We start from the raw sequence: 26,349 nt of genomic DNA on the forward strand, positions 1-26,349 counted from the left end.
TTTCAATCACCCCAGAGTTCCCTGCCTGCTCCGGTGAATCTCCCACAAAAGCACATTGATCGGGGCTGGAGGGCGCTGTGGGGAAGACTCTGTCTTAAGGATTCCTTACAGTCTAAATTCTCTTTCATCAAGTGAAAAATACTCTGTTTCTCCATAGGGATGACTTAATGTAATCTTTTTTTTGGGACCAGTATAAACTTATTTTTATTTTATTATAATAAATGTTTACTATTTGCAAAGTGTACATAGATAGGTAACTAATTCCTCCTGGTACCAAAGCCAATAGCTAAGCATGACAATAGCAATAGAAATTTGATAGGAAGATTTGTGCTTCTGTGAAAAGCCCAGTTACAAGTACAGGAGAGGCAGAATTCAACATTCTGAGCAGTTGATAAGTTGTGTATGTCATCACCCCCTGAACAAATAACTGGCACTTGTTTAAACATTGAAAACCATGCACACACCTCCTCAGGCTTCTTGCTGATCCCCAAACAGACTTCTGTATAGTCTTTTCCCTGCTCTTCCCCCACCTGGAATACTTCCATCCAACAATTTCTCTGCATACTAAATGTAATCTTGAGATCTTGCTATGGAATTTCTCTAACATATAAGGCATGAGTTTGGCATGCCATGCAAACACGAAAAGGATGATTTCTTCTGCCATTTCTAAAATTAATTGTCGATGGAATTGTTTGTTGATGATCGCTTGTGTAATTCCCTGTTAGAGTATACATTCACAGCCTGAATCTCTCTTGTTTATTCCTGAGCTATAGCATCGGGCACATAGAAGGCCTTCAATACATATTTGATGAATGAATGAGTGAGTGGCATGATGCCTGAAATATGGGTGGGTGCCACCAGATGGACAGTGGTGACTTCAGGGAGTGTTGCATGGACAAATCTTTTCTATATAAATTTTTTTCTGGCTGTGGATAACAGAGATACAAGAAAATGATATGAGATCCAATGTTTTGTAGCTCATGTTTTCGGCAGAAGAGGTCACAAAGAAGAGAGTATGAATTCTGGTTTGAGAAACTATGTTAAGTTGTTCACAGAAGATATGATTATAATGTGTCACCTCTGTTGATAAACAGCAATAACACAAATCCTAGCACAGTATCTGGAGGAGGACCTCACCAGATGCTGGTTGAATAAGTGAATTTATTGCATGAACTATACTAGCTGAGAGTGGCTAGAACAAAGCGCATGGGAGCACAGAGAAAGCAGTGATCCCCTCTGGGTACACTGTACAGAGCGTTGCCCTGGCAGAGCAAGGCCAGGCAGGGGAGAGGGAGAGCACTAGGACCATAGGACAGAGGACGAGGGTATCCCTCTCTTCAAGGATGGATGATTGTGGTCACGTGTAAGTCAGGCTTATATACCCCTGATGTGTAATAGATGTAATGAATATTTCTTGCTGTGCTGCTCAGAACTCTCCTACCCCATAGACCAATTTTGTCCATGAAGTTAAAGTTCATGTGGATGATGACAATCACGGAATGCTTCCCTTCTGGCCAGAATTAATTGCTGTAGGAGTGCGTACTTTCCCTGGGATGCTTTTCAATCTGGCCATGTGGGAAGGTTGCTAGTCCCTCTCTGAAGTTAAGCTGCAAGACAAGTACTATTGGTGCCGTGTTTCCTTCCACATGGAGGAAGCTGGTTTGAGAGATCGAAGCCAAATGAAATGAGAAACAAAGACAAGAGATGAACGTTGTACTCATGGATTCTGAATTCCTTGTTCCACATGACCCTAAGGCCCATGAATTCTTCCAATAAGTTCCCTTTTTGTCCGAGCTACTTTGAATCAGGGTTCTGTTACATGCAACCAAGAGCTTTGACTAATCCATATACTGTATTAGACTGATATGGTTCTCATTTGAAACACCAAATATTTTCCACATTGACATTAAATACTCACAATTATCCTTAGAGCTTAAGGTGGTGAATGCCAATATTGAAATATAAATATGTTATCTTGGGATATCAAGGTAGTAGGAAGGAGAAAAACTTTAAGCTATCATCCATTATTAACACCTTAGCATGAGTACATCTTTCACATAACCTAGCAGAGCTTTCTTATAAGGCCCTGAAGGGATAAAAATGGAAAAAAGATGTTTTAATGGAAGTGTGAAAATAATGCTAAACATTGGGAAGAGTGGATGTTGTGTGTGTGGGTCTGGTGTGTGTGTGTGTGTGTGTGTGTGTGTGTGTACACCCTAGTAGAAGGCCTGGAGGAGGTCACCAAAAGGAAGCCAGAAGTCTGTAAAAAAAGAAATGTAACAGTTTTTCACAGGGTCACTCCATTGTGATTGTTATTTTTTTTTTTTTTGTGACTGTTATTATTATTATAAATAATTATAACCTAAAACTTACATAGCTTTAGTATTTTCATATATAGGAAAATTGTATCCATTTGAGAAATAAAAAATACACATAAAGGCATGTAAGAATTACTTTAGTGATGGGAAAAATAATAAGGTATGTTAGAATTGCATTCTCATTTGGGCTCAACACCACATTATCTGGGAAATTTTTGACAAATTCAATCTCTCTGAAATTGTTTCCTTATCTCTAAAATGTTGTTAGTTCCTTGATTTTCTACCTCAAAAAATTCCTGTAAGTGTCAAATATCAAAAGGAGATGGTGTAGCACAGTGGTTAAGGACTTTGCCTGATGTGGGAGAAGGACTTACATATTTAATATTGATGAGGTGGAGTAAAAACCTCTAGTCCTAAATTGGAATTGAAATATCAGCATGAATTCTAATGCATTTAATCTTTAAAAAAGTCCTAGTTTTGTTCATTTAAATGGCATAGAAATAATGGTCAACCCAATAGCAATGAACACCTCTAGCATGTACTTATTATGGTTTCTAAATATCATTTCCTATTAAAAGGAACCAGATCTGTCAAAAACTACTGAGGTCATCGAAAGAACTAAGGAGCTGCCTCTTTTTGAGAAGTTCCCACTGGCTAGAGACAGAGTAAGCAGGAAAGATAACAACTGCACTCATTTCACATACATCAGATATGTTTAAATCTGGGAGTTCATATTGATGCTAAAAAGAAAAACTCACTGGGCACTTTCATAGGATGCTAGAGAAACCAACTCATTATTTTGAAAACTGATAAATAAAAGGAAAGAAACAAACACTTACCCTGTATTTTCTAGAGGAAACCTCAGAAGAACCAAATAGTGAGGGGAATTTTTTCTTTAAAAATGAATTAGAATATCAGCAGTTTGTAAATCCCATTGAATTAATCGATCTTAATGACCATCATAAAAAAAATAAACAACCATCATAAATGATTATTAACACCGAAGAAAAACAGTCAGACGTTGTGCCTCAAGACAGTAGTACATGGTATTTCCTGTGATGTAACATTGGCATGCACATGCACAAACACCAAATCTGATTTCAGCACTAGCTCCTACACCAATCTGTAGAAATATAGTGGTCAGGGAAACATCTTAAATGATACCACAGGGAGACAATGCAATAGCACAATCCAGACTATGGGAAATTTTACAGGGCAAACAATCTGGTTCATTAAGCAACAAAAACTAAATATGCATTTAAAACGAGAAAGCTAAATGGGGAACCTATAGAGTAAAAGAGATTAATGAAACTAATCTCAGTATTTGGACTTATTTGGATCTTCATTCGAACAAACTGGAAAATATTGGTCACTGACTTTTAGTTGATATCAAGGAATTATTGCTAACTTTTAAGGTATGATAATGGTATAATTATATATCTTTTAAAGATCCTATCCTTTAGAGATCCACATTGAAATATTTACAGATGAAATGTGATATTCAAAATAATTCAAATTCAAAATAATTTGCAGACAGCAGAGTGTGGGGACATAGATAAAACAAGATTGGTCGTAAGTCGATTGTTGAAATTAGGTGATGAGTTTATAAAAATTTGTCATATTATTTTCTGTAGTTTTGTACATACTTAAGAATTTCCCTAATAAAAAGTAAAAAACAAAACAAAAGAAACAAAAAAACCACAACCCAACTCTGCCTGAGTTTAAATCTTAGCTCAGTCAACCTAGTAACCGGGTTACTTAACTGCTCTTGCCTCATTTGTCAAATGGGATAATAAAAGCACCTATTTCGCAGGGTTATTTGTGAGGAATAGAAAGAGATAATAGGTATAGAACTCTTAGAAGAACTGCCTATGGCACATAGTTGGTGCTCAATGCAGTTATCTATTGTTATTACTTATTATTATATATTGTTACGTAGCCCTATTTTAAAAGAATCCTAGAAAATGTAATCTGTGTTCAACATTTAAGCCGCGATCAACAGGTAGAAAGCACTAAGTATCATTCTTAAAGGAAATTTGGAACAACCTGTCTGGAGCAGGTCCCATTACAAATCTACCAGAAAAGAGGACTTTTCTCTGGTTCTCAAGGGCGGGCAAGGTTAGAGGCCAGGCAGCTACCTTTTGCTTCATTTGAGGCTTGTCATTACTGAACTGGGATGGTGATAAATTTCTCTCTACCAGACTTCAACTCTTTGTCAGCAAAATGCTCCCTTGTCTAGATACGTTAAATCAGTGCACACTTTTCACCGCAGAGGATCCAAACTACCACCGCTGTTCCTAACCGAGCAAATGGCTTATTAGCACTAACCACCGGTGGAAAGCAAGTCAGTCTAAAGGGAGACTCCATGAAGAATTAACTTGAGCAATGAACAGATAAACACGATGATTACAGTCATCAGGGATGGCCAAGGCCAGTGCTTTTCAAACTTTAATGTGCCCATGGATGGCTGTGGGTCTTGTTAAAATGCAGATTCTGGTTCAGTCTGGGGTGGGGCCTGAGATTCCACGTGTCTGATGAGCTGTCAGGTGATGCTGACTGCAGCTGCTAGTCCACAGGTCACACTTGGCGTAGCAAGTTCCCGGGTGGCACTGGAATATGATCTGACAGCAGGACTTAGGCTTCAATGATTTGGATAATAGATAACCAGAACATGTTTGATCTGAAATACTAATTGCAAGAACTCATTTCTGACTCTTTGGCTTTGGTAACTGTTCCATTTATCAAAGTGAATGGCACATACTCCTTTTCAGGTGTTAAATCCCTAGGTTAAACCCCTTTAAAGAAGTCGTTTCAGGTATCAGAATGTTACCAAAGAGAAAACCATACAATTTAATTCTCTAATAAAGTCCTCTTGCCAGCTGGGTGGACTTTAGTATAATCCTAATTTTGAATACCTCCTAATTTTGAATATCTCCTTTTCTTAGCAATGGGAAATGAGAAGGAATATTTAAACAAAAAAGGTCAATAATTTTATAAATTCAAAGAGGGCCCATTGAGTTAAAAGCTTCAATTGATTAAAAAAAAAAGTTGGTCCAAAATGAATTCTGATAAAAAAATTTTGAACTCCTTAGCAACCTTGAGAATAATCTGTAATGTCATTGGAGGAAGATTCTTTTAAGAAGCCCATTCATGTTTATAATTTCATTTGAACCTGAACAGGAAAGAGAAGAATGAACTGCCTAAGCCATGAGAATTGTCGGCTTCTCTGTACCATAATCCAGGTTAATATTTCCCCAAAAGTTCCATGGGAATGTTAATAATATTTGTGTGGAAAAAGTAATTCTGAGGTTAAATAAGTTTGGAGAGCTCAGGGTCAAAGAAAGTTTAACAGATCTATTGGCTCCAGGCCTTCTCAGAGACCTTAATATGTTAATGAACATTGGAACTTTCAAGAGGGGTCCACAGCTCACAAGCTTTCCAATCTGACTTGCCCATGTTTTCCAAGAACTGTCTCTTGGGATAAGTGTTAGGCAGAGTCTACCTTGAGAAATGTTGATCCAAGGACCTGGGACAAAGTACATCTTGCTGACTTTGTATTAACAGAATATAGTAATCTCTCATCATCCACAAATAGTGAAAATGAATGTGGGTGTATGTGTGGCTGGGAAGTTTCTAGAAATCTTTGTGGTTAGTAAAAACCTTTTAACGAGGTGAAGGTCTCACAGACAATAGTGATTCAGATGGAGAATAAATTAACAAAAGCCATTAATACTTATTATTTAAGACATTAAACTTCCAAACAAACCATATTGGTAGGGGTTCAAAATCTTCTCTGAGACAGTGAGATTTGCCTTTTCTCGGCCTCAGAGTTTTCATCTGTAAAATGGGGACAATAATGCTCACCTCTCAAGGTGGTTGTCAGGTCTAAAAGAGAAAATGCATGCCACAGCTCTGGCCACAAGTAAGAGGCATGTAGATGGTAGTTTTGTTCTCAATATGATAAGTGGGATTTTGGAAGTACTTGAGATGCTGCCTTCCTTTTGTTGTGAAGGATTTTCAAGGAGGTGGTGGTAAGTTCATCCCAAGGTCATCTAAGGGGTCATCAAAATATGTAGGATGAGGTCCGTACTCAGTCCTGGTGAATCATAATTTAGTGGTGGTTATAGGGAAGGATGCATGTATATTTTTAAAAGACTTCCCCAGTGGTTATGATGATACACTCTAAACACCTGTAATGTATTTGCAGAAAATCCCTAAGTGGTGATCGCACCCCTCCTGCAGTATTTCTGGGGTATGTTCCTTGGAATAAAAGGTGTCTGTGCTTAAATATTTAGAAATGCTACATACTAGTACCTGCCGCTTCTCCTCCTTGGGGCTTATTAAAGTATCAGAGAAGTTCTACAGTACACAGTATTTAAAAACTCATAGTTTATTGTCTTCTGATCTTATATGGCCTTGCGTTTATATTTCTTGCAACTCTCATCAACATTTTTGCTCAACACATTTGGGAAATTCTGTGGTATAGAGTTAGCCAGAAGTGAGTTCCACCCGCATTCAGAAATGTGTTTGCACCGAACATACAGGTGGGAAGCAGCGGAGCAAAGAGCAGTCACGATTCCCGCCCCGGGGAGTGGGCTGGGCCCACTTTTATTCCTCCTGCCACCTGCTACATGTATGTGGCGAGAATATTGAAAATGATAAATGCATGCTTTCGAAAGTAAGCGTTTCTTGGCAAACTCAAGGAAACAGTCCAAGGGCCGGGGAGATGAGCTACTGCGGACTTCAAGGGCAAAGCCGGCTTCGAATCCCGGCTCCAGCATTTCCCGGTTCAAGACTCTGGGTAAGCTGCAAGACCTCTCTATGCCCCAGTTTTCTTATGTGTAAAATGGAGACAATAATAGTACCCATCTCACTGGGTTGTTGTGAGGACAAATGAGATGACCATCAAAGCCCTTGGTATGCGCTCAAAAGTTTACTATTATTATTGAAATGGAAAAACACACTGGAAAAAATGAGGGAGAAAATCAAGAACTGCGACAGAATAGAACAGAGAACTTTGAAAAACTTTGAGCTCAAATAAACCTCCTTCCTTTCACATATACATTTACCTCTTTTTTATTTTTATTTTTTAAATCATTACACCCAGTACCCTGTGAGAATTCGGGGTCAGAGTTCGAGAGACTTATTAAATTGGCTGGTCTATTGCGCTGGATTGTGAATGACCCTTTTGTCTGACTCTTCCTTCCAGTTAAATCCCAAACTACCTGACTAATTAATATTCAAGAAACAGCTTGGGAGCTGCTGCCAAAGACAGAAAGAAAAGTCACTGGTTGAAATGCAACAGCACTGGAATGACTGCCCGAGAGAGTAAAAATGATGCAGGATTGAATGAGGATGTCGGTGGGGGGAGGCTGAAGGGGAGATTTGTCAGCAAATACAAGCTTCCCTGCTCCTAGAACTTTAAACAAAAGAGAAACAGAACAGAAAGTCTCAGGGTGCCTTGCAGGTGGTAAGGCTAAGGCGCCAGTCTCACACACTGTCACACACATGCACGTGTGTGTGTGTGATATGTATTTCTCGTTGTGAGTCACAGTTCAAAAGATCTGAAGACCTGTGGCCCAAAGGGCAGGCCACAGGGCCCAGAGCCCAGGAATAGACTGTTATTGCTTGTCTAGAATGACTTTGTGAACTTCGACTAGATCTCGCCCTGCCTTCTCGCGAACACCAGGGTGATGCAGCGACTATAGTCGTGACAAACAAAGGAGAGAAAACTCAGAGGCCAGGCCCTGCTCAGGGACTGACTCAGAGCCTGGAGACTGGGGGCCATGCTGGCGACGGCAGGGTGTGATGGCGGTTTCTGTTTCCAGTGGTGGGTGGCGCTGCAGCCCCTGCGGCAGCAACGGTTCCCATTTATTGTGTATCTGCTATGTACCAAACCCTGTATTTTGTTCTTTGTTTTCCTTATCCCATATGAATTTCACAGCGCAACTATGGGATAGCATTATTATTCCCATTGGAAGGATGAGAGAACTGAGGACTGAGTCATTCATACAAAAAGGGTCTTTTGAGAAGAGAGGCAGTACAGGGTGAGGTAGCATGAGCTGTCTGCTTTTGGGAAGTTTCAGTCTAGGAAACTGAACTCCAGCTCATGAAAATCTCTGAGGAATGAAGCATGTGCCTTCTTTCTCCTAAATACCCTGACTCATTCAGTTTCTCCTCAGCTAAAGTCTGGCAGAATGAAGAAAGGTGGCAGAATTTTACTCTTTTCCATGTTTAGAGAAAGACACCATATTGGAAATCAACACTTCCAAGGGGAATTTTAATTGCAAATTGGAATATCACACATCATTCAGTCAACACATATTGCCTACAAAAGCCACTGCTCTTAATACTAACTACTTCCTGGTCTCTTGCAACATGCCTGCCTTCATGCTAAGCATTCATGTACCTATCATTCAGTCTTCAAAACTACCCGATGGAGAGGGTGCCATGTTTGCCCCCATTTTCCAGATGAGGGAACTAATAACTTGCCCGAGGTAAGACAGCTGATCAGTGGTGGGAGTTGGGCTTTGACCCCAGCTGTGTCAGACCCCAGAGCCTGAGCTCTTAGCCACCAAACTGTAATGATTTCTCCATGAGCTCTCAGATACTGTTTACGCAAGGGTGGGGATCAAACAAAAGTGTCAATGATCATGTTTACACACTGTTGAGGTGCTAAGGCACACGGAAATAGAAAACTAGTTAATCACACCTTGCTGCAGTTTAGGAGGGGTCAGAGGAGTATTAGAAAGGATTCATGGAGAGAGAAGTACCAGACCTGGGATGGGACGAGTGCAGAAAGGGGGTGGTCCCTAGGGTGATTGAACAGATTGAACTCCTTGGTTTAGAACAGAGAGTATAATTTTCTTAGTTGAACCGAGTGGGTCTCCATTTAGAAACCCTCAGGTCTTCAGCAGGTTATTTAACTTTTCTAAGCCTCAGTTTCCTCATCTGCAATATGGGGATAATAACATCTCAGGGGGCTCCTGGGAAGACTAAATGTATCTAAAGTGCCTGGGACAGGAAGCACCCACTACTTTCCCCTCTACCCACCAGGTTAATTAAGTCAAATTTACCAGTGGAGTTGACTTGCTTCCTCCCCTTGCCTTCGCAGTTGAAGACCTTAGAAAGAGCCCTACCTGCTGTGAGAAGCCCTTCACAACACGCCTCTGTTTGAGGTTCGTCTCTCCATCCAAGTTGGCAGTTTCCAGGTGGCATATCCCGCTGGGGTCCGAGGAAAAGAGGAGGAGTATGTCTGCTGGGATGATCTCGTTGCACTGCACTTGGATGAAGTCTCCCACGCGCACGTCCTTCCAACACTTCTTCACGTAGCTCTGCTCTTTCCTTGAGTGGGAGAAAGACAGGGGTCTGAGTGAGCTTTAAGTTTCCTCAGAAAATTAATGGGTGAATAGAGGAAGGTCCCACCTGAACCTTAATATCATCCAAGTCAGCCCGTCATGAGACTGTCCTGTATTCTACCTTGCCCCCGAAGACCACCATCATGATCTATCTAGTGCAGCTAGGCATGAGCTATAGAATCCTGCTAGAAAAAGAGCTGTCCTCAGGATCATTTAGAATTTTGATTGACCGCCAGGTCTTGGTCAGGTCCTGTGTTCAGCCCTTGCTTCTTAGCAGGAGAAACATCTAAAAGAGGAAGGTAACTGCACTGTCGTATTAACGTGGTACTCTTAATATGCATTATTTACTAGAATAGCCAGTTATCCCCAAAGAAAGCAGGGTTTCAAGGAACTGGGATAGAGGCAAGATTGTTTTTGATTATGGGGAGAAGAGTGGCAATAGGAAAGGTGAGGATATCACCATTGTCTAGGAAGACCTGGCCTGGAGCTAAAACAGAAACATCTGGACAGTCAGGGAATTAGGAAGAAGGCACGAGGAATGTTGGTGGAGGGGGATCCACAGTAACTGTAGAATCAGAGGCCGAAGAAATCTGAGGAAATTAGGTATTTTATCTTCCCATCCAGTTTATCAAGCTGAGATAATAACAGTGGCAGCAACGTTAGCAAATTTACTGTTTCTTACCTGCCAAGCACTAGTGTTAATTAACATTTCATTTACTTGCATAAAATAACCCACAGGAGTGGATATTATCATACCTTTTTCACAAATGAGGAAATTGAGGGTCAAAAAACAATTTCCTACGTCTCACAAAAACAGAGCTGGGACCTGAGCCTGCGTCCAGCTTGACACCAACGCCCACAGTTTTCACTACTCAGGTACACTACCTCCCCTCAGGTGGTATCATAGCCTCAGCTTTTCCACTTCCAGCAAAGAAACGCCTTACTTCCCAAGGCAATGCTTTCCGTTTTCAAAGAGCTCTCATTTCAGGAAGTCTTCCTTCTCCCTGGCCAAATGTTTAAATGGTTCTGCTCTTCTGGCTAATATGGTCATTCTTTAAATATTTTAAGGCATTCATCAGGTGTTCCATGAAGGCTTTGGACATGTCAAGCCAAATGTAACTTTCCACGTGCCCTCATTTATTTCTTGCATGACACAGTCTCCAGATCTGTCCTGAAGGTTTGGGGTCTTCTAAGTCTGTATTAGGAAACGTCCCTCTGTATATGTGGGATTCAGAACCAAACCAGTATTCCACATGTGGTCTTTTCAACTGAGCCCAGCTGGCTGGAGAGGCAGGCTTCCCTGTGCTGTGCTTCTCCACGGATGCCTCTGGGCATATTATTGTTTCTGTTGGAATCTGAGCTGCCCTGGGCATGACAAGTCCACTCTGCCACAGAGAAAGAGATGTGAATAGAATTCCACTTTTCTGCTTTGACTTCACGAAAGTCCCTGAGGGGGATGTGGGGTTTGGTATCTTCCTCCCTTCCCGCGGACCCTCTGGAGATCCCCAGACAAGTCTTCCAAAGATCCCATCTTCCTGGTCATAAAATTTCCTCCCAGAGGACTCCCCCAGCCCCCTGAAATAAAGGTGCTTCCATTTGCAAGGCCAAGGGAAGACCCGATCAGAGTCTATAAAATAAACAGGGACATGAGAACTGGGGAGCAGCCTTGTGACACGGAAGAACCACAGAATTCCGTGGCAGTGCCCATGGCTCTGGGTGCTCAGTGCAGCAGCCACAGCTAAATGAATCCATGGACAATATTATCCACACAGCTATTGAGACCACTTCTGAGAATTTTGGAGAAAACGCATCTGTAGCATTTTGGTAATAATTCTTCCTTGTGTTCAAAAGCACATAACAGATTTCCAAGCACTTTTCACTCAATCAGTCATTCTGTGCTTCTGGTCTGCCCAATCTCTGTCTTTTTACATGAAGAATAGGGGCAGTCACCCCAGATTTGTTTCCCTGTGTCATTTTGGAAATACATTTGTTTATGTGTATATTTAGGGTGAATATTCCTCCACCAAGATTGCTGTTGTAACTTTCAAATGCTTTATGGTCTCTCTGCTGGAATGATTTTTTTTTTCCTTCAAAGCAGCCCTGAGAATGCTTGCTACCCATCCAAGCACAAGGCTCTGACACTGGCATGGTTCGTACGCACTATGAGAAAAGGAATCTCATAGAGTGAAGGAGGGACTGATTTTCTATTGTTTTATTTTTTCTTTTTGAGAGAGTGCTTTTAAAAAAGAGAATATTAAATATGACAGCAAAATTCCCCCAAGGATCAAGGCATTATTACTCATCTTGTCTGCATTTCGCCTTCTTTTCCTCCTTTGGCTTTTGTGTCCCATTGGATAATGCTTTTGGGAACATAGGATATCAGTTGCTTGCTACAATCTCAGCATTCTACCTAGTATTTGAGATTGGATTTAGGGAGAGAACACCTTTGAGCAATATCCTAATTGCCAACACGTCCAGAGCACATTGGTTCTGAAGGTTTTGGCAAATGTTAGTCGGCTAGTACCTGCATACACAGGCATCTCAAAGACAAGAAGGTGAGAGTCTCATTCTTCCCCTTTCTAATAAAAGATGCCATTGCTTATTATGGGATGTGGGTTATGAAGGTGCTGGAAGGTGGAGAGCTATGGAGATGAGCTTATGGCGTATGTATTTTTATGAACAATCCCTTCTGTGAGTTGAGCTGGATCATTGTCTTGTCGAATCCCATTATGATGTAGGATCACAAGGTCAATGGAGCCACCCACAAGCTGTGAGGCAGACTAGACTCTGTCTCTTTTATATTAATATTATTTCTTGGATCCCAGGGAGGTCACTGCCATGCTGGTAATAATTGCCTGTGTTTCCTTTAGATGTAATCCTCTCTTTTTCAGGATGACATGCAGCAGTAAAGGAACATTCTCAGTCCCTGTCATGGGCCTGCCCTCCCCGAGACAGACTGTCCGTCTTCAGGGCTGTGCTCCTCACACAGAAGCACACAGACGTCCAGGATACCCTGCTGGGTGTCCAGAAATACTGAAGCTATGGGGTCAACATCATTTTGGTGTGTTTGTTTTAAAAAAAGATTTTTTGGGGGGCACATAGTTTAATAATTCACCTGGTACAAAATTTGAAGAATGACATTGATAGTAACCTAAACATAGTTATGTTATGGAATCAGAGGAAATTTTATAGGGATTTTAGGGATAAAACATGGAGGCCTCAGGGACATTTCCTTCTTGTACTGGGTCACTTTGTGCTGGTCTCTCGATTCTTTGGGGTCCACTTGTCTGCTCAACTGTCAAAAGCATGTCTGCGGAAAAGCCAGGGATGCATAACCCAAGGGGGTGGAGCCTGGGGAGGTGATGACTGGCTGAATCCAGCTGAAGCGGAAAAGCAGCGTGCTCCTGCACTGAGCGACACGCAGACGCGACCGGCAGCTGGCCAGGAGCCGCCTGGGGAAGTCATTCCCCCATTAATTCAGCCTGTTTGGAACAGCTGCCCCAGGTGGACGCGTCCACACACTCTGGATTGTCCCCCTGCTCAGTGAGTCCACACCTGGGAACCGACTGCTGTTTCAGTGTCATGCGATGTTTACTGCTGTTTAAAAATAAGACAAATCAACATGGCTTGGGAAGAAGGCTCCATCTGGCAGATTCCGCCTGGAGGAGAAATTAAGTGGTGCAGCGCTAAACGGCTTTCCGAGAGGAGATAGGGCTTATTAAGAGGTAAACAAACAGCAAGAGAGGTTTGAAGCTGACTGGATGCCGTGGGGGAGCAGGTGAAAGAGGGGAAACGAAGGAGGAGAGGATGCTTAAGGCAGCATTTCTCAAGTATCTGGGTTTCATGAAAAGAATTTCAGGGCACTAGAGTAGAGGAGATTTGTCAGGAGGGGTAGTTGTCCTGTGGTACTTGCTATTCACCTGCGCTGTCCTTCAGGAGGCCGGAATGCCAGGCCCGGAGTGCCCAGTGTCCTAGCCTGGATGGTGGGGATTGGGGGGGAGGGGGCAGGGAGTGGAATGCCCCAGAGAATGAGAGCAGTGCAGGGATTAAGAGAAGGTTGGAATCCCAGGTTCCCAGCTTACGACCTGTGTGACCTGGGGCAAATCACGTAACCTCTCAGAACCTCTGTTTCTTCATCTGTTAGTTGAAGGCAGTAAGTGCACTTGCCTCAGAGCGTTGTTGAAAGGATTGGTGTTATGACGCCTGTAAGGAACTGAGCTCAGGACTTTCCACTTAGTAAGTACTCAATAAATGCAAGCTTTTATGATAACGATAACCATGAAAACAACGATTGCTCTTGTTCTGGTGAGAGCTAACCACCACTCTGCAGGCCTCTTTTCTTCTTCATGCTATTTTATGATCATGATTACCTTTTATGGCTTGAACCCAGGCACACAAACCCTGCAAACACAAGAAACTCTAAAATCCGAACCATTCACCCAAGCCCAGAAAAGAGGGATCCAAATTCAGTAGACTGAAAACTCTGGCTACTGAGACAAATTCTCAGAAATGTGTATTCTTAAAATCCAGGCTGGAGGGGATTTGGTACCTGTCCAGTTCAACCCCCACTATTCAGACGAGGAAGCTGAGGCTGTGAGAAGGGGAGTAACCCTGCCGGGCTGCACAGTAGCAAGGCTCAGGCTGGAGCCTCGCCCTCTTCATGGCTCCCAGGAGGAGAACCGAGGGCCCGGGGGCTGATTCCGGAATACTCGTGATGCCCCTTGTTCGGGCAGTGGTGTGTTGAGGTAGAGGCAGTGCTGCGGAGTGGTTAAGAGCTCTGGAATCAGGCGAACTGCATTTGAAACCTGGAACTACTGCGTACTTGTAATGTGACCTTGGACCTGCTTAACTTTCTCACTCTCTAGTTTATTCATCTACTAAATGGGATAAACCTACAGGTTGTAGTGAGAGTTACAATAGTGTATGAAAAGTGCCTAATAATCTTGCAGCAAATGGCACTTACTGCTGCTATTATTGTCATTGTAGTTATTATTGGCTTGCAGCAGACAGGATGGCTGCCGTGGAGACAGCGAACAGGAGACTGCTAAGGCTGTTGTCATTAGCTGGTAGGAAGGAGGTGTGGGATGTCTTGGCTGGAGGAGGAGGCTGGCAAAAGGGAGTAGGAGGGAGAGAGAGGAGTGAGGCCTCAGCCCCTGACCTGGCCCTGGGAAATGGAATAGCAGCTGAAGGAGTTACATTAAAGACAGCCTGGGCCTGGGGCAGAGGGCTGCGGGTGCACTGGGTTCTCCCCATGTCGCTATTCTTTACCCCCTGCCTCTGCCTATCTGATGCAGACCACATTGTGGGGGCAGGGCATGTTTAGACTTGGAGGGCCCAGGGAAGCACCAGGAGGGAACAGCTGAGGTCAGAGGAGCAGAAGGGGACCAGCACCCCTGGCTGGGCTGGATACACTGGGGGACATGACTGATATTTACCATATCTGATATATCCCAGATATATCCGTGGAGGCTTGAGAAGTAGGGTGGGAGGACTGAAGTCTCAAGTCAGCAGGTTGGGGCTGAGTGGCATTGTCACTGGGATATTTTTATTAATGAGACCTAATTCTTACCCAGAGGCTCGTGAGGCCTGGTGCATTTGGGTAACATTGGTACAGTAGAAAGTTCTTTATACTGGGAGGATGTTGAAGTCCCAGGTCTGGGGATAGCCCACCCTGACCTCTTTCACTGTGTGGCTGCCACATATGGAAAGCAGAACTGAGCACGGAATGTGTCACCAAGCAGCAATGGCATGGAAACATCATGCTTCAGAGGACACAGAAATCACAGGCGTTGTCCACAAGGTCATGGCCACAGGTCATGCAGAAGCAGCCTGGGGGTACTCAGAGGCATACAATGCCGCCCGAAATGTTCTTCCTCTAACCTCTGAAAATCCAAATGCTGCCTTTCTATTTTCATTCCTGGGCACTGGGACATCCATGGTGTACATCTTTTTGCTACATTTCCTTGCATGTTATTGTCCTGTTTCCTAACTGTTTCATGTATCTTCTATTTTAAACAATGTAAGAAGCTTTCTAAGGGCTGGGATTATCCTGGATCTTGTATTTCTGTACCTATATAGGGCTGAGTACGATGTCTAGCACATGGGGCATGTCCAGTAAATATTTATTTATAGATTCTTGGTAGATTTGTCTTGAACACAAGGCAGTCGAAAGAAAGCTTTTCCTAACCTTTAGACATTTTGGCATCTAATCTATCTTTTGTTATAATGGACACCCTAGTGGAGCCTTCTAATGATGATATGATCCTGTATTATTAGCTTACATGTACTAGGTGCCTACAATGAACCCAGAACTTAACCTACATGAGCATTTAGCTGCCTTATAATGAAATAGCTTTTATTATAATTATTATCCCTATTTTATAGATGAGGAAACTGTGGCTCAGAAAGATTAACTTGCACAAGGTCACACGGGTGTGTCTACAAGGCCACACGAGTGACAATGTGGGGGTGTCGTGGCTCAATGTGGCCTGGTGGTTCTGTTTGTGAATGTGGCACAAAGCATATGGGGGCTCAGAGAAGGTGATGTAAACCTAGCAGAGGCCGGGTTGAGAACAGGAGCCTCCCCTTTTGGAATTCTGAGCTCCTTAACAGCAAAACAGAGCCTATAAATCCTCACGTGCTGAAATAAAAATCATGCCTGGTGACAAGAGTGCAGAGCTTCAGGGACACTTGAATTCTTGTTTTATGACTCTCCCACCCATTGAGTTTGGGGGAGGACATAATGCATTCTCTCCTGAAATGACAAACGGAATTGGCCCAAATGGTTTATGGCCTTCTGTGAGCACAGGGCGAGGCAGTGGGAGTAGCATCAGCACTTGCAAAATTGATGCTTCAGAGAGGAGCCCGCTTTGCTGGTGCCAAATGCAGAGCAAAGACCTGGGGGCTGGACACAATGGTCTGCTGGTCTGCAAACTCCAGCCAGTGACACTTTTCATAGCCATGCTTCACATGAGTCTCTGTGGCGTGCATTTTTCAGAGTCTTCCCCAAAGCTCATTTTGCTGTGTTGTTAGAGCTTGGAGTCAAGTTCTATGGTTAAAGATGTTTATCTTCTCTCATGCCATCCCAAACTCCCGGCAGTGGTCATTCATTCTTACTCCCCTTGGGCCAAGCTCATGGTGATTTCTGGTCATCAAGGATGTAGAACTCTCCTTAGCAATATTTTAGCTAACATTTTCTGAGTGCTACTGAATACCAGGCACCAAGCTAAGCATTTTTTGTACATCAACTGATTTAACACCTGTAGCAACCCAGGATGTAGACTTAGGGCAAAGGTGGGTTTATGATTGTATTTGGATCTTAGGATGGCTTTGCCAAAGCTTAAATTCTGCACTGTCAGTCACTTCATCTCCTTTTGGGAGTTTCTCAGAGAGCTCTTATTCAGAGGAAATAATGGAAGAATGGGAACCAAATAGCTGCTTTACTACAGCTGCACAAACATGATATTCTAATGCACGCTCTGTGTTAGAAGTTGGGTTGGACCAAGCTGCTTAGGCTCTGGGCTAGATGAAACCACCTATATCCCATCTCTGAATCTGAATCTTGGTGGCGGTGTGCTCAGGTGTACTGTGGGTAGGCAGGGAGAAAGAGGGCCAGATTCCAGAGAGGTTTCCTGAATTTGGGTTTTAAAATCCTGACACAGAGAACAGGAGACAAAAATGAGAGAGCACAGCACAGGTTTTGCTTTTAAATCATTGTAACCCTGTCCACTGGTAAATGACGCTCAGTGAATGTCCTTGGCTTTCACCAATAAAACTAGCAACTTCTCTGTTGTATGTGTGGGGCACATAGCAAGAACGATGAAGGCTCAGGCTGGGACTGGCATTGAAAAAATTAGAGTTGAGATGATTGAAAATTTGAAAATATTACTTAACGCTACTTCTGGTGCAGGTACCGAGTTAAGCGATTTACAAGGATGATCTCATTGGATCCACATGACTCTGGGAGATGGGTGCTAGGATTGTCCCCATTTTATAGATGGTGAAATGGAGGCTTAAGTGATCAAATAACTACATGCGGCCACATATTTGGTAAGTGGCAGCTCTGAGATGCCGAGGTCCCATGTCAAAGCTCTCAATGCCAAGCATCCAGGAAGATCACTGCTGAGACTGCTTTACGTCCCCTCCTGTGGCATTGTATTCTATTGTTTGTTTCCATTGCTCCATTGTTTTCAAGCCCTCTTGAGTGTCATCTGCACATCTTTTCACAAAATATACCAGTGAGAGATTATGATTACTATTTAAAGATGAGAAAACATGGGGCTCTGACTGCTTAAGTGACTTCATTTAAGTCATACAGTTAATTAGTGATACAGCCAAGACTGGCACCTCTGGTTTCCTCATCGGCAGGTTTTCCTGAGGACACAGGCACGAAAGGCAACTCATAGACAAAAATAGGAATAGGTCACAGGGCAGACCAAGCCCCCAGTGCCATGTTGTCAGGGCCTGGCTGTTCTCCCACAGCACAGGAAATTATTTTTACTTTGTAGTAGTCACCTGACTTACAGAAGGGACACTCTTCGAGTCTTGGTAAAAAGTCAGATTTTTAAAAATTCTAATCTGTGTAATTTTTTTCCTAAATTTCTCATATTTCTTGGTCCTGGTCTTTCTGACACCAGCGTAAACCACACATGCAACTTTTCATTGACACGTGAATAAGCGGTGAGCTGAAATGTGTTCCCTCTGCCTGGCTGAATGTGGCTCCTCCTTCCGTGCCCTCCCGAAATGTCACCTCTTCAGGGAAGACTGTCCTCAGCCTTGATGTTTCTTGGTGGCAGACCAGTTGCTGCATCCTCTGCAGTCCTGTGTCCCTTTGAACGTAGGCTACCAAAGCACATGGGACACTGTAGCTGCTTATAAATTCCTCGTGACCCCTGGACTGAGAGTCCCTTCAGGGCACTCAGGGTCTGCCATGGCAGTGCACACACTAAGTCCTGAATTAATATTTGCTGAACAGATGAATAAGTGAGTGACTGGCTGCTGCAACTCCGGAAGGCTTTTGTTTCACTATAATATGGGGACAAAACCCTGGCTTCCCTTGGTTCCCATACCTCCCTCCATACTGCATGTTTTCCGAATACAAATGAAAATTTACTAAGCTGGATGGAAAAATACAAATGTCTTGGTTGGGTATGGTTTCTAGATTCATTAAACTGAGCCCTGGGAGAAACTGAACTAATACAATTCTGAAGCTAATCTCTCCTTGAAGTCATTCCATAAATCTGATTAATGGGTCACCTTTAGACCACAAGCACACTTGCTATATTAAAAGAAAATGCTCTAATGGGATGGTAATTCTGTTAACAAGGCTTCTGCTGTTTGCAGAAAGACATTTTTCTCACAGTATAAACAAGCCTAGGCTGGATGATGCATGGGATTAGGACAGGAGCAAAACTCTTAGGGCTCTAGTACTCAATTGCATACAAATGAAAAACAAAGAGCATCAGTTTTTCAAATGCGTAAATCTGAGATGAAATGGATAAAGCCAGTGTGTGAGATATAAGCTTTTGTGTTACTTCTCAGAAAAAAAAAATTGTCCTCTCAGATCTTGTATTCTTTGCTGATATCCGTCATGTGTCACTGATATGTGGCAAGAGGACATGCCCTTTAGCATCAATCAGTTAAGATAATAACTTTGCTTATCTAGAATTTCCCAGCTTCCTATGCTGGGGTCTTTTATAGAATCAATGAGTTGGAAGAACTTCAGGGACATATAGTATAGTATGTCCCAAAGTGTGTATATTCCTGTTAATATGTGGAAACCAATTTACAAGTAGTCAAGGCTCAAAAATATTTTAAGATTTTAGTGTTGAGGACATGGAGGTGGCCTCTCCAACATCTGTTCCCCCTTCCCCCTTGGAAACTATCTCATTTTTCCATTGGATTTTACATCTTCCCTGAATGGCCCATATGCTTTCAGGGAAGCTTACTTCTTGCTGAGCTCTATGGGTGGGGATTGTGGCTCAGGTATAACCTAATTAGCACAATCCCATCCCCTCCCCCTAGGAATTGGTTCAGGGATGGGCAAGTGACCAACTGGGGGCCACTGAGATGTGAGGAGGATCTAAAGTATAAGCTTTCTTAACCTTCGAAGAGGAATACCAGAAATATCTTTCTTTTCCCCTTTGAGAATTAGCACATGTAGATGTGTAAAGAGGTTCCCATATTGAGGACAAACTTCAAAAGAAGAACCCTCTTTTGCAGAGACTCCAGATTTCTAAGATATTTTAAAGTAAAGTTTGCAAATTAGTGTGCTCATAGGCAAAATAGAAACTTAGGTCAAATAAAATAGGTCTGAAGTGTTTGAAAAAAATCACATCAGTTACCAACTAACATAAAATCAGTTAAAATCAGGTTATTTCAAATAAAAATAAAAATATTAATTTCTAGTTGCTACAATAAATCTCAGATAATCTGGCAGCACTAGTCCTATATTTCCACATGATAACAACTAGCAGGCGCTGAGTGGCCAGCTGTGCCTCCCCAGTTTGCCACAGTCCCCACCATTCCCTACTGTCCCAACACTGATACCAAGCGTCGTTTGCCATTTATAAGTACATGAGTAATATTGCTTTTAAAAAATATTCAGTTAATTTCACTTAATTATCTATCTGGCTCCTGTAGCCACTTGTTTTGCTATATTTGAAAAAGTAAAATTTCCCAAACTTAGGTATTAAAAAAAATTTCTAAGTCCCAGTAAGTTCAGAGCAACACTGAGTTAATTAAAGATTAATAGATTTCTTTACTATGTATCTTTCCTTACTTCTTTATGGGCCACCAGTCAGGAAGGCTGGTATACATTTTGTGGCCATGGGTATCTTTTTTCAGAGAACATTTCTTTGTCACTGTTATTCTACTGAATACACTTTGGGAAATATTGCCAGGAAAACTCTTTATGTCCTTTCTGCCAGTGAGCTGGCGGACTGTCTGTTTTTTTGAGATTATTATCACCTCAGCTTTCTTAATATTCCTTGGAAGCTACTCTGAGAACAGAACAATAGCCTGGCCTTGGTCCAGCCAGCTCCCAGCACAGGTGAGTCTGTGGTCTGATACACACCGAGATTATTCCCAAGAACAGGTCCATTATATTAAGATGTTCTGGCAGAGCGGGGAGAACAGGACCAGGCTCATTAAGGCCCACACATGCATTCCTCCCCAAGGAACCAGCTTCCTGGCTGGGCATTCTGCATCTTCTATGAAAAAAAAAAACAACAAAGGAGAAAGGTAGAAAACAAAAAGTGATGGTGTACTGGTGCCAAAAGAAAAATGGTGCTTTCTTAAAAATCTCCTCTTCAAAGAAAGTCGTCACACCCCAGCAGTCATTTCTTCCTCTCCTTATAATTTTCTTACTTAAAGGTGAGGAATGATTAAATCTTAAGTCTGGGTGTCCAACCTGCTTACAACATTCAAGACAATTAGCTCTAGCTAAAGAAAAAATATCCTTCAGATTAATTTTTCTAGATGTGCAATTGTGGCCCTCCAAGCAAAGAGGCCAGAAGCTCATTTGCCACTGAGGGACAAGCATGATGTTTCTTGTAGGGGTTCTTTAGAGACAGTCAAGTCCTCGTATCAGATACTCCTTGGAGGTTTCCCCTGGCTACAGCTTTCCAAGTAGAGTTTGGCTCATAAACCCTTTCAGCTGCCAGCTCCAACTTGGTCACCTTTCATTCCGCATGGGAAGAGAATTCTTCCTTGGAAGTAAGCAGTCTCTAAATGGCTGGAGTGCACAGCTCAAAGCAAATCCCTTTCATTCTAATAAGGACGGGAGCCATGGGTTCACTTCAATTATTTGCTCAGTCGAACCTTTGTAGAACAACAGCATGCATAAAATTACATTAAATAAGGTGACAAGACAGGTGGTAGGCAGTCTTTGCTTTAGTTGGTACAACACCGGAGGGAACTCTCAAGGATGGGCTTAATGATGAAGAAAATGAGTTTTAGATTCTAAAAATAAAGCAATCTCGGGTTGCATTTACTGAGCATTTATTATGTCAGGTGTAGTACTAAGCATTTTCTAAGGATTATCTTGTGCAATTCTCACGACCACTCCAGGAAATGTATCAATTCTAAGAATGACAAAATGAGGCTGAGAGAATTTACTTCGCTTGCCTAAGGTCATGCAGTTAGGAAGAGCTGGAAACCATGTTCCACCCAGGCAGTGCGTCTCCTGCCCTGGTTCTCGTAACACAACACTCGACCGCTCCCCTTAAAAGCAGAGATGCCTCTTCCCTCCCAGCATCCCCAAACATGCTCGAATATGTTCGTGGCGACACTGTACTAAGAAGGGATGAGAATTCACGTAAAATTCTTAGATGTTGGACAAATTTGAAGCAGTAAAGAACCACATAACAAAGACCTCCTAATTTTAAAAGACAGACTCAATGCTTTTTTGTTTTTGTTTTAAATTTTAGACAATGATCCTCACTGTAAAAAATTGACAGCTTCCCTGAGATAAAAGAGTGATATTTCCCTACTTCATCCCTTTATAAGCAGTAGCTGCAGTGGTAGCAACCACAGGAAGAACTGAGTTGGGGTAGTGAGTCCTCCCCGGAGTTTTTGCCTTACCTGCTGTAGCAGAGGCACTCTTGGCTATTGATGACTGTATCCAATTTGAACCTCCGGAGGTCTTCCCACGCGTCCTTGATGGCAGTGACTACCATGATGGCACAGATTGGTATCATGCTCACCACAGGCTGGAAAGCATTGACCACAGGGACAAAATTCAGAATTGCAATGCCCACAAAATAGAGATTGGCAAACCGGTGTAGCTGCTCAAAGATGTTCTTGGGGACGAAGGACAACACGGTGTACTTGCTGGTCTTAATTTGATTCCCACAGTGATGTCTGTTGGGGTTCTCTTTAGGGGACCTTCCTTCAAAGGGCAGATTGGAGACCACCACTCGTTTCTTGTCTTCTTTCCTTTTCCGCCGTTTCCTCCCTTCCTTTCTCATCTCTGCTCAATCCTGTCTCTTTAATTCTCATAATTTAATTCTCATCTTTTACTTGCCTTCTCTGCTGACAGTTTATCTCTCTTCTTTTAAAAGGAAACTAAAAATGAAAAGCCAGCACACAAACAGCAGGCGAGAAATGGGCAAGGAAGGAGCTTACAGGGAACAGGTGTGTATCCACCAGGCCACTTCCTGCTACTTCTTTGAGACTCCACCTATTGGAATGTAGACGTCACCCACAGGTATCTTCCTTTTCCACTCGCAGGCAGCCAAGAACAGGTGTACTAACTCTGGGTCCTAAAACCTACCTGGTTAAGTTTTAAAAGCATTATCTTTACCCAAGAAACTCAGAGGCTTTAAAAATGGCATAGATTTTCTTGTTTGGGTGACATTGCTTGACATCCTTCAAAGAATTTCTCCTGAACTTAATCTCCTGAGATGATTCAGTCATTCTAGAGTTTAATTCTTGAGCTTTTCAATCCACTCTTAATAATGTAACATCCTTGTGCTTAATAATATGAGTGTTTACACAAGTTAAAACGAGGTTTTAATCTTACTCTCAGCATATTGACATTTTCGACTGGATAATAATTGGTTGGGGGCGGGGGGAGGCTGTGTTGTGTGTTGTAGGATGTCTAGCAGCACCCAGCTTCTACCCACTAGATGCCAGTAGCACCTTTTCTCCCAGTATGACAACCAAAAATGTCTTCAGACATTACCAAATGACCACTAGGGTCAAAATTTCCCCCAGTTGAGAATCTCTGAATTAGATGAATTTAAGGAAATATAATGAAAGAAAAGAGACCAATCCTTTAACCATGCTGGTGAGTGTGCATTACCTTTTTGCACAAGAGAACACAGAGAGATGATTTCCCCCTTACCTTTCATATATTCGAATGCTGGAACAATTTATCTCTTTATCAAAGCGGTGTTTCTTGAAGTCCTCTACACCGTCTTTGACCATGATGATGAACAGGACAATGGCCAGTGGCAGCATGGTGATTTCCCTGTGGAAGACTTCCATGGAGGGTATCCAGTTCAGAATCACCAGGAACAGGAAATAGAGGTTAGCCCATCTGGAAGGGGCAAGGATGGTGTGTGTAAAATCCATGGAGAAGAAAAATACACTCTCTCCTCTGATTCTTCCCCACTGTTGGCCCTTATCAAGTAAAATGACACTCTTCTTTCAATGTCACCTCAAACATTACAGAAAGTGCTTTGAAGCCAAACTGATCTATATTTAAACTCTGTTCCTATTGTTTAATAGTTTTGTGACCTTCCTGAGCTTATTTCCTCTTGTGTAAAATGGGGATAGAATTACCTACTTTAAAGGGATCTTATAAATATTACATGGTATTGCTGGGCGTGGTGGCTCTCACCTGTAATCCTAGCACTCTGAGAGGCCGAGGAGGGAGGATCGCTTGAGGTCAGAAGTTTGAGACCAGACTGAGCAAGAGTGAGACCCCGTCTCTACTAAAAATAGAAAAATTAGCTGGGTGTATTGGCACATGCCTGTAATCCCAGCTACTTGGGAGGCTGAGGCAGGAGGATTGCTTGAGTCCAGGGGTTTGAGGTTGATGCGAGCTAGGCTGATGCCACGGCACTCTAGCCCAGGTGACAGAGGGAGACTCTGTCTCAAAAATAAATAAATATATAGAAATAAATAAATATTACATGGTATAATATTTGCTAGGTACATAGTAGAGTGTTCTGGAGCATATTAGTTGCTCAATAAATGGTAGCTTATAATAATAATTACAAAATTTAGGATGATATATAAGCACATATTTTGACCTTTAATTAAAAATGATCCCATATATTATCGCAAAAGAGTGGTTTATGTTTTTAAGGTTTTAAAGTGCATCTTGTTCTCCCTTGCCACAGTGCCTTTACACATGCAGGTCTGTCTGCAAGAACATTTTCCTGCCTCCCCTCTATGACTTCTCTCTGCCCCTTTTCACCCAGTTAATACATTTTCTTCTTTCAGGTTATACTTCAATTCCCCAACTTCCTCAACTAGACCAGATCTCCCTATTATTCACTATATTAACACCATATACCTCTCCTTGGAAGTATCTATTCTAGTTATAACTTTATATCAATTTATATCATTCAAAACATTAATGTCTATCTCTTTCACTAGACATACACTCAATGAGGACAGTCTCTCTCTCTCTCTCACTCTTTTTCTCACGTATTCCTAGCATCCAACACATGGCCTGAAACAGAGTAGGACCTGATAAATATTTGTGGAATGAATGAATGAATGATGAAAACTTCTTAAGGTACATGTATTTGGATATTAAAGGAAAGGGGTGGCTCTCAGGTCATTTAAATGGCAAATATTTGATTAAAACGTGTCTTGTTTGAACAGGTGGGTCTGTACCTGTGAAACTGCTCAAAGAGATTCTGGGGCAGGAAGGTGAAGAGGGTATATTTGGTCGTGCAGATTCTGTTGCCAGGGTAGCTCCTGGAGACCTTTTCCCAGTCCCGGTGGAAGGTGCTGTTGTTGGGGAACACGACCCGCTGCTGTGTCAGGTTGTAGCTCCGCCTCCCCTTCTCTGGAGAGATCAGTGGTGTGGTTTCCGATGGAGACTGCAGGGACCCGTCTCTGACCCGCCACTGCCACCGGTGCCAGGAGGAGTCCACTGAGAGGGCCATTCCTGGCAGCAGGCTAAGGTCTGAAAACAGACACGTGAAGTCACTATGGTCTGCAGAAATGTATGACACGTCGGCCTGTTCACTGGTTCCCATCCACGCAGGGTAGACACTGGGGTATGGTGTCAGAAAAGTAGGCTCAATCCCTGTAATCCACACACTCAGAATCTAGGGTGAGACATCAGTCACATAATCACGTAAATAACCAAACAACTCACACTGCGGTAAGTGCCGTGGAAGCATGTAAGTGGGGTGGAAGGTGTTGATGGCCTAGCTGGGGCCGTCAGAGAAATGCTGAAGCGTGGCCTAGTGGGCTATGACTCGAATCAGAATTCTAGTTCTGGTACATTCCTAACACTGAACTCTCTCTTCTCAGTTTTTCCACCCTGAAATGAGAAAAACTATTCTTACTATACTTTTTTTCCACAAGATTTTTGCGAGGAACAATTTGGACAGTACATAAAAATATGTTGGGACATATCTTGGAACTAAGGGGAAAGTATTTATTCTTTAGGTTTTCTGCAGCTCTCAAATTTTCTGATACTGGTGACATTTTGGAGAAACTCATGTGGACTCAGAACCTCAAAGGAGAGTGATGACGTGGACTAGAGGAGACAGGCCCTTTCCTAGGAAATTTGGGCCTCAGGGGACTGGGCTGTTCTACTCTCATTCCATGGCTCTTTCTGATCTGGTTGGCTGGGGGTGGGGATGGGAGATCCCTTCTTTTCTCTCCACTCCATTTGGTAGGTTCTGAAACCAAGCACTTGGTCAAGCAGACGCTCCTCCCAGATGACAAGGAGTGCTGCTTTATCTAGGATGTTCCAGTTTCTGAGCACTTTTAATGGAACCTACAAGGAAACTCTAGAAGTTCCTTTTGGCCAAATTTTGCTTAAAGACCCAGAAGGGTATTCTTCGAAGACATACTTTGTAAAGTTAGAATTTGGGTATAATGGGCCTTCTCACTTAGTAAGCTCATAGGATGATTTTCTTTTGAATAAGTGGATGAGAGAATGTCGAGTATTATTAATCTTACGATGAACAACCCAGTCT

General features: G+C 42.5%; 1 protein-coding gene across 1 annotated transcript in view; it reads right to left on the bottom strand.

Moving 5' to 3' along the window:
- Positions 1–25,320, bottom strand: part of ATP10B (ATPase, class V, type 10B) — a 95,425-nt gene extending 70,105 nt beyond the window's left edge. Inside the window, exons 1-3 of the mRNA XM_012644798.1 lie at positions 25,028–25,320; positions 23,523–23,717; positions 9,458–9,662 (exon numbers count right to left, since the gene is read on the bottom strand). Of these exons, the coding sequence (XP_012500252.1) occupies positions 9,458–9,662; positions 23,523–23,717; positions 25,028–25,302 (675 nt within the window). The 5' untranslated portion in view covers positions 25,303–25,320. The remainder of the gene's footprint in view (positions 1–9,457; positions 9,663–23,522; positions 23,718–25,027) is intronic.
- Between the last annotated feature and the right edge of the window lie 1,029 nt (positions 25,321–26,349).

The sequence above is a fragment of the Propithecus coquereli genome, unplaced genomic scaffold, assembly GCF_000956105.1.
Source record: "Propithecus coquereli isolate 6110/MARCELLA unplaced genomic scaffold, Pcoq_1.0 Scaffold220, whole genome shotgun sequence".
NCBI classification, from domain to species: domain Eukaryota; kingdom Metazoa; phylum Chordata; class Mammalia; order Primates; family Indriidae; genus Propithecus; species Propithecus coquereli.